This window comes from Myotis nattereri, assembly GCF_964212035.1.
Source record: "Myotis nattereri genome assembly, chromosome: 18".
NCBI classification, from domain to species: Eukaryota; Metazoa; Chordata; class Mammalia; order Chiroptera; family Vespertilionidae; genus Myotis; species Myotis nattereri.
This window is the reverse complement of record NC_138093.1, coordinates 15824459-15832101: the sequence shown is the minus strand read 5'-3', so window position 1 is coordinate 15832101 and position 7643 is coordinate 15824459. Positions and strand designations below refer to the sequence as shown.

General features: G+C 61.7%; 2 protein-coding genes across 2 annotated transcripts; one reads left to right on the top strand and one right to left on the bottom strand.

Annotated features, from left to right (window-relative positions):
- The first annotated feature begins 934 nt into the window (after positions 1-934).
- Positions 935-4983, top strand: PAQR6 (progestin and adipoQ receptor family member 6). The gene is made up of 8 exons (XM_081112270.1): positions 935-1176; positions 1685-1759; positions 2114-2241; positions 2352-2557; positions 2688-2814; positions 3137-3233; positions 3458-3608; positions 3969-4983. Exons 2-8 carry the CDS (start codon positions 1709-1711, stop codon positions 4241-4243), a joined length of 1035 nt encoding a protein of 344 aa, XP_080968396.1. The 5' UTR covers positions 935-1176; positions 1685-1708; the 3' UTR covers positions 4244-4983.
- A 31-nt stretch (positions 4984-5014) lies between these two features.
- BGLAP (bone gamma-carboxyglutamate protein) lies at positions 5015-7149 on the bottom strand. Its single transcript, XM_081112292.1, has 4 exons — positions 5883-7149; positions 5622-5660; positions 5363-5432; positions 5015-5263 (listed from the first exon to the last, which is right to left on the bottom strand). The coding sequence occupies exons 1-4, from the start codon at positions 6100-6102 to the stop codon at positions 5128-5130; spliced, it is 465 nt and encodes a 154-aa protein (XP_080968418.1). The 5' UTR covers positions 6103-7149; the 3' UTR covers positions 5015-5127.
- Between the last annotated feature and the right edge of the window lie 494 nt (positions 7150-7643).

The following is a 7643-nucleotide window of genomic DNA, read 5'->3' as shown; positions in this document are numbered from 1 at the left end:
AGGGGATGAACCTTGAAGCCAGATTCAGTCCCTATCCCTCTGCAAGGACTGGTACCTTAAGTGCGTCTTTGGGGAGTAAGCTTGGCAAATCCCTTGTTGAACCATTTGCTAAAGGCATTTGCTCTGGAGTCGGCCCAGCACCAGGTGCTCAGAGGCAATGAAGTAGAGTGAGAGATGGTTTCTGATTCCAAGACCAGGATTTGGGATTCTCTGCTTGGCCTGTGGCAGCGCCCACCTTCAGCTCCTGGGAGGACTGGAAGGGTGGCGCAGCCAGATCTGGGAGCCTGCACCACACTGGCTGCATCCTGGCTAGGGCTCCAGCCTGTTCCGGCCAGTCCTGATTGCAGTGGGTCTGAGTCAGGCTGGAGGGGTTGGCTGTGTGCTGAAGGCCCAGTGAGCTGCCTGCTAATGGGGTTGGGCCACCCTGCGCTGCTCCCGGAGGCTGGACAAGGCTGGGATTGTTTTCTGGCTCCTTTGTCTCCCATCCCCTGGCCTGCCAGCCTGCCACTCTCCTCCCTCCCGTTGGCCTGGCTGGCAGGAGCACCCAGGCTTGCTGACCCACCTGCTTAGGAGCTCCAGTCAAACTCTGGGTAAGGAAGCTCACCTGGGGCTGTCACCATTCTGGGAAATTAGGGCCAGCTCCAGCCCCCTCCCTCATCTCCAAGGCTACAGCACTCTACATAGACTTCTAAACACTATGGTAAAGGAAGGACCCCTAGGGCAGCTAGAGCCCAGCCAGCATCCTGCTTTCCCACCCCTCCCCCAGGCCACTCACTGGGCAGCACTCAGGATGGGTCAGACCACCCCATCCTACTCCTGGGCAAGGAATACCTTTGAGGCCTCTATCGTAAAGCTCAGCCAGGGTGCAGGGACTAGGGACCAGGTCTGTCTTGTGCCCAGCCCAGTCCCTAGGTCAGGGGCAGGGAGCCCCCACTGTTGGGGGACAGATTGGTGGTGTGAGGCTGGTGGCAGGAAGAGGGGCGGGGTTAGGTTGTGGAGTTTCTGGAAAGTTTTGGCCCTGGGAGATGGGGGGAGTGTCCTCTTCTCCCTCCTCCTAGGGTGGTTCCATCCGCCTAGCTGGCCCAGCCCCACCAATTGTGCCAAGGAATGTGCCTGGGAGAGGCGGCCTGAGGCCGGCAGGCAGCAGAGCCACGGCCACCCGGAGGCATTGCACAGGTCTGGGGCTGAGGGGCAGGGGGCTCGGGGACAAAGACCCTGAATGTCCAGGGGCACAAGTGTCCTCGGAGAAGAACCAGGCATCCCCCTAATTCCCTGCCCTGGCATCTGGCCTCTCCAGGAATTCTGGGTGCTCAGCCTGCACACTGGGCCAAGGGCTTTTGGTGGTGGTGGGTGGCTTGGGACCTCTGCACTGACCTCCATGAGTTAGGCTTCTCCTGAGATGGAACTGGAGGGCTGGGGGATGGGACCCAGGGTCGGGGTTACCGAGACAGTATTCCAGCTGGGGAGGAGGCCCCTCCACTTTGCTGGGTTAAGGGGAAAATGAATGCCCCCAGGCTAGGATGGGGAGGGGTCAGGGAAGCTGGGCCCGCCTCCTGGCCTGAAGGAAGCCGCTTGAGGCCAGCTACCCTGGCACTCAGTGACCAGGCCAGCCTGGATCTGGGTGATAAGGAGTCTGTGGACGGGGGCAGATACCTGATTTCCTCCCCCAACCCTCTGTCTCTAGGTCAACGTGGAGGTGCGGGCCACCATGCTCAGTCTCAAGCTGCCCCAACTCCTTCAAGTCCACCAGGTCCCCCGGGTGAGGGGCTACACTGGCCAACTCCTACCCCCAGGGGACTGCTGGGACTGAGGTTCTCTCTCCGCGATCGGGGACGTCCCTCCTGCAAGCTAGCTCTTACCCCTCCCATCCCAGCGGGAGACCCCTCCCCTCCCCCAGAGCACCCTGTCTGTGCCCGGCGACTCTCCCATCCTATCTTGTCCCCTTTCCGGCTCTTCTGTCCCATCTGCTTTCTGGGTATTGGAACCTGTGATGAGAGGGAAGTCAGATTTAGCTTAGCTTTGGGGTCACGGTGACCCCCAGCGCTTTCTCTTCAATCCTGCAAGCTCTCCCCTGGAGAGAGGGTCCAGCATAGTGACCCCGCCCCCCACCCAGGTGTTCTGGGAAGACGGCATCGTGTCTGGCTACCGCCGCCCCACCAGCTCGGCCTTGGACTGTGTCCTCAGCTCCTTCCAGATGACCAACGAGACTGTCAACATCTGGACCCACTTCCTGCCCACCTGGTGAGGGCGGCTGTCCCGGCTCTGCGCTCAGGGGGTGGGTGCTCGGGCGGCTGTGGGCGGAAGGCGGAAGTTGCGGGACTGCGCGGCCGCCTGAGCACGTGCCGCGGCAGGTATTTCCTGTGGCGTCTGGTCGTGCTCGCGGGAGGCCCGGGCTTCCGGGCGGAGCCCTACCACTGGCCGCTGCTCGTTTTCCTGTTGCCCACCTGCCTCTACCCTTTCGCGTCGTGCTGTGCGCACACCTTCAGCTCCATGTCGCCCCGCGCGCGGCACATCTGCTACTTCCTGGACTACGGCGCGCTCAGCCTCTACAGCCTGGGTGAGCCCGCGGGAGGCGGGGGCGGGGGCGGGACTACAGAGTTGGGGTGTGTGTCGGGGGTGGGGGGTGGCGCGCGGTATTCCGCCGGAGCACGCCCTGCGGGCCTCAGCTCCTGCCCTGCGTCCCCCAGGCTGCGCCTTCCCCTACGCCGCCTACTCCATGCCGGCCTCCTGGCTGCACGGCCGCCTGCACCAGCTCTTTGTGCCCGCCGCCGCGCTCAATTCCTTCCTGTGCACCGGCCTCTCCTGTTACTCTCGGTGGGTTCTCGGCCGGTGTTGGAGCGGGAGGCGGAGGGACAGGCCCGGGCGCCGCAGGCACTCACACCTGGGATCACTCTTGAACATCATTAAGAGCCACGGGACCATTGATTGAGAATTGCTGTGTCGGAGCCCGTGCGCTAGCACCATACCTGCCGTTTCCTGTATCCTCCCACCCGCCCATTTCACAGATGTGGTCATTTACAGAGGGGTCATGTGTCACTAAGCTGCATTGATATTCCATCGTGGTCAGAGCCTCCTGCCCCTCTGACTCCCACCCTAGGCCCAGGATGGTGACCAGCCTTTCCCTCCTGCCTCCCAGGTTCCGTGAGCTGGAAAGCCCTGGGCTCAGTAAGATCCTCCGTACGGGCGCTTTCGCCTACCCCTTCCTGTTTGACAACCTCCCACTCTTCTATCGGGTAAGGGGGCTTAGGGCTCCTGGTCAGGCCCGTTTTCCTGTCCTCTCAGTGCCCCTTCCAGTCCTGCCCTCCATTTCACCTCAGCCCTGCTGCCTCCCCTCCAGGCCCAGCACCCAGCCTGGCTCTGCGCCCCCCGCCCCCCCCCCCCCCCCCCCCCCAGATTCCAGACACATGTGGGTCCTCTCTCCAATCCCTCCTGCTCAGCCCTGCTTTTCCTTTGCCAGCTGGGACTGTGCTGGGGCAGGGGCCACAGCTGTGGGCAAGAGGCGCTCAGCACCAATCATGGCTACCACCTGTTGTGCGCGCTGCTCACTGGTTTTCTCTTCGCCTCTCACCTGCCTGAGCGGCTGGCACCAGGACGCTTTGACTACATTGGTGAGAGCAGGCCCAGCCTGGTGAGGAAAGGGCCAGGGAGACAGCTTCCCAGAACCCAGAGATTGAGCTGAGGAAATGGCGTATGCAGCCAGGAGACAGTGCACTGGAGGGCCCTCGGAGTCCAGGCCCACCCCCCGCTTCCCCGATAGCAGCAAAACTAGTCGCATGTATGCTGGGGATCGTGTTTTATGCGTATCTGCTCATTCACTCCTTCCAGGAACTCTTGGAATCAGGTTTCCTATTCCTAAGTTTAGGGTAGTAGCAGGCCCAGGTGATGGGGTGACCTGCCATGGGTCAGAGGGTGAGTTGGGGCAGCCCTGGGAATGGGTATGTGCCCTGACCTGCCTACCTTCCCCGCAGGCCACAGCCACCAGCTCTTCCACATCTGTGCAGTGCTGGGCACCCACTTCCAGCTGGAAGCGGTGCTGGCTGATATGGAGTCTCGCCAAGCCTGGCTGGCCACACAGGCCACCCCCCTGGGCCTGGCAGGCACAGTGGCCACGCTGGGCTTGGCAGTGGCAGGGAACCTGCTCATCATTGCTGCCTTCACAGCCTCCCTGTTTCGGGCCCCTAGTACATGCCCCCTGCTGCAGGGTGGCCCGCCGGAGGGGGGTACTAACGCCAAACAACAGTAAGGCCTTGTTGCCGGGGGGAGCCCAGACCCAGACCTGAAAGGGTGTGGGGCGCATAGGAGCCTGGAAGCAGAAGTGACAGAGAGAGTGCCGAGGAGGAAAGGCAGAGGAGAGGAGCCGGTGGGGCTGGCAGAGAGCCGGAGGGTCAGTGAGCGAGCTCTTGGTGGGGCTGGGGAAGTGCTGAGGGTCTGAGAGGGGAGGTGCGTGTGTCCAGGCTGGAGAGCCTCCCCTTCCCGGGCAGAGGCTGGGATGGGGAGGTGTTGGGGCCCTTTCATCTAGTCCCATTTCTGGTGCTCCTGGAAGTCTCTGCTTAGCCCGAGGAAGAACTAACATGACTAACCTAGGCCTGCCCTGAATGCTGTTCACCAGGTCAGGAGGCCCACTCTTGCCCTCACCCCCCAAACCAGGCAGTGCTGTCCGCTGGCAGCCCTTGGCCTGGGGTGACGAGTCTGTTCTGGTCACAGTCGTGTACTCAAGACGTTCAGCTCGGGGCGTCTGGTCTGTGTGGGTGGGTCAGGGATGGCGCACTGGGTTGGGGTGGCGGGGAGGGTGCTGGGCCAGAGGGGGAACCCTGGTTCGACTTTAGGAAGCCACCTTCAGTGCTTCTGGAATGAGGCAGACACAAATAAATAAAGTCAACTGACTGGGAAGCACTTTTTGGGACTGAAGGAGGTGAAACACCCCTGCCTCTCCCCACCCTCCCAGCACCTCCCCTGCCCTCCATAGATAAAGTCAGACGCCACCAATTCCTCTTCTGGAGTTTATTCTGGCGCAGCTGGGCAGATGGTGACCCCACACTTGTAGGGCAGGGAGGGCAGGGCAAGGGCAGGGGAAGGGGTTCTGGAGAGGAGCCAGAGCAGGGGGCCGGCAGGGCGGCAGGCTCTAGTCTAGGCTATGCCGTAGAACCGCCGGTAGGCCTCCTGGAAGCCGATGTGGTCAGCCAGTTCGTCGCAGTCCGGGTTGAGCTCACACACCTCCCTCTTGGGCTCCAGGGGATCTGGGTAGGGGGCTGGGGCTGGGGCTCTGACAGCCCAACACAGTGGCATCAGCCTCCACACAAACTGCCCCCTCCACTCCCACGTCACCAGGGCCCTCCTTGTCCTCCCAGACTCCTTTTCTCACCCCAGCCCGGGATCCAGGTAGCGCCGCAGTCTCTTCACCACCTCACTGCCCTCCTGCTTGGACACAAAGGCTGTGGAGCAGAGGGGCAGGGGTCAGGTGGCTGAGAGTTTGGGGGGATAAGATGGGGAGCAGGCTGGCCTTCTTAACAGCCAGAGAGGAGCCAGTAGGAGGGGGAAAATGGGACTGAGGGGGCCAGGGTGAGGGACCGCTGGGCAGCTGGGTGATGTGGCACAAAGCCCCTATCAGGCCTGCCTCCTACCTGCTCCTCTGTCAGACTCTGCACCACTGGGCTTTGCATCTGCAAAAGAAAGGACCCCGGTTTACCCCTAAGCCCCCTCCTCCCCTGCCTCTCTGGCAGTTTGCTCTCTCCCCTCTCCTTCCACAAGGACAGAGGCAGGGCAAATGGATGGCCCCGGCCTTCCTGGAGGAGGGGGTTAGACAGCCAGAGGGACTGCCAGTGGAGGGGGGTGAGGAGTGTGTGCTCCCCTCCTCACTGGCTGGGGCAAAGTGGGGGACTCACCTGTCTGGCTAGCGAGGCAGACTGCGGCCAGGGCCAGCAGGGTGAGCATGCGGGCCCTCATGGTGTGTCTCTGAGGTGGCTTTGGTCTGCTCAGACTCCGGTGTTTCCACCAGCCTCCAGCACCATTTATACTCTGGGCCCTGCCCTGGAGGCCAGGGTGGGCCGCCCGATCACGGGCAGGCGGGTCGCAGGGGACTCTGCCAGGGCTATTTGGGGTCATCCGCCCCAGATCTATAGGCCAAACCCCAAAGGATGTTGTGGTTGGAACCAGGGCAGCCTGGGCAGGCCCCTGGAGTGGAGGAGGAGGGTGGGTGGTAATCTGAGACTGCCAGCCTCTGGATGCCCCCTGCCCCTCCCTAAGGGGGCCACTGAGGTCCCCTAGCCCCTACTCTCTCTTGGAGACCCAACCTCAGCTAAACAGGCCAGGAGGGTGTGGGGGGACCCAGAAAGGAAGGGGCCCAGAGGTCCAAAATAGATCGGAGCAGAACTGGCTACAGCGCTCGATGATTGTGATTTCCACTGTCAGCCGTGGGCAGGCGCCAAACCCCAGGGAGGGAGTGCCCAGTGACGGCCTCATTCACCCTTCGAGACACCAAAGGCAGGCCTGGTGTGGGGGTGGCTAGACTTTAGTCAGGCCCTGTGGGTCAGGACAGGAGAATGGTCAGGTAGCACAGGGCCAGGAGCCAAAAGCCAACACAGGAGGGGCTGGGCATGCGGTTAAGGATGGGTCCATGTGGAAGGTAAGGACCCCTTCCCTGTGCCCTCACAGGGCCTTTGAGGAGCAGGGAGATGGAGAGCCCTGGGCTCCTGACCCTCTGCTTCTCTTCCTGCCCTTGCAGGCTCCTCGTATGAAAACCCCCATCCCACCCCTGAGCTCTGCTTCTGTCTCAGCCCAACCTGGAGGCAGGGGGTGACCTCACTCACCTGACAGCACACTGCCCACTCCCGCCCCCCCCCCCCCCCCCCCGCACCAGGCCTATGGCTGAGTAGAAGGGGATGGGGGGGCAACTGGATGGTTGAATGCTGCAGCTCCAGGTGGAGAAGAGCCATGTGCTTGATTTGAGGGGTGGCAAGCAGAGGCCACCTGATGTCTTCCTGAGTGTCCCAGTGCTCCTAGGCCAGTGATGGCGAACCTTTTGAGCTCGGCGTGTCAGCATTTTGAAAAACCCTAACTTAACTCTGGTGCCGTGTCACATGTAGAAATTTTTTGATATTTGCAACCATAGTAAAACAAAGACATATTTTTGATATTTTATATATTTAAATGCCATTTAACAAAGAAAAATCAACCAAAAAAATGAGTTCGCGTGTCACCTCTGACACGCGTGTCATAGGTTCGCCATCACTGTCCTAGGCAGACCAGCCAAGCCTCTCCAGAGAGTTAGGGTGAGACCCCCCTCTTGCCTTGCTGAGCCCCTCCTGATGCTCTGCGGGCCCTGGGAGGGCGAAGCCTGAGAAACGAGGACTATGCGCCCAGCTGTTCGGAGGCCACGGTGAGCGCTTTGGCCCGCCCGCAGGCACCTGTTCCTTTGTCAGGATTAACCCAGACCCAGGGAGAGCGGGCTGGGTTGGTCAGTGACACTGAAAGCTTGTCCTGGCCTCAAGGAACCCAGGGTCCTGGTTCTGTGATAAGGAGCTTCACTGCCCCCCGCCAGCCCACCCGAGACTGGAGGCTCTCGGTGAACTCCAGCTGAGGCCTCCAGGGGTCAGAACTCAGGAGCCCCGGAGGGGGTCTTGGCCCACAAGTGTCCCAGACGGCGG

What these genes read in the sequence shown, in the direction of transcription:
- BGLAP (XM_081112292.1), bottom strand. Translation starts at nt 6,102, where the DNA reads ATGACCCCAAATAGCCCTGGCAGAGTCCCCTGCGACCCGCCTGCCCGT. An exon ending in CTGCCTCGCTAGCCAGACAG is followed by an intron (nt 5,661 to 5,882) that starts GTGAGTCCCCCA and finishes TTTCTTTTGCAG; the next exon opens with ATGCAAAGCCCAGTGGTGCA. An exon ending in TACCTGGATCCCGGGCTGGG is followed by an intron (nt 5,264 to 5,362) that starts GTGAGAAAAGGA and finishes TTGGGCTGTCAG; the next exon opens with AGCCCCAGCCCCAGCCCCCT.
- PAQR6 (XM_081112270.1), top strand. Translation starts at nt 1,709, where the DNA reads ATGCTCAGTCTCAAGCTGCCCCAACTCCTTCAAGTCCACCAGGTCCCC. An exon ending in GCTCAGCCTCTACAGCCTGG is followed by an intron (nt 2,558 to 2,687) that starts GTGAGCCCGCGG and finishes TGCGTCCCCCAG; the next exon opens with GCTGCGCCTTCCCCTACGCC. An exon ending in AGGACGCTTTGACTACATTG is followed by an intron (nt 3,609 to 3,968) that starts GTGAGAGCAGGC and finishes CCTTCCCCGCAG; the next exon opens with GCCACAGCCACCAGCTCTTC.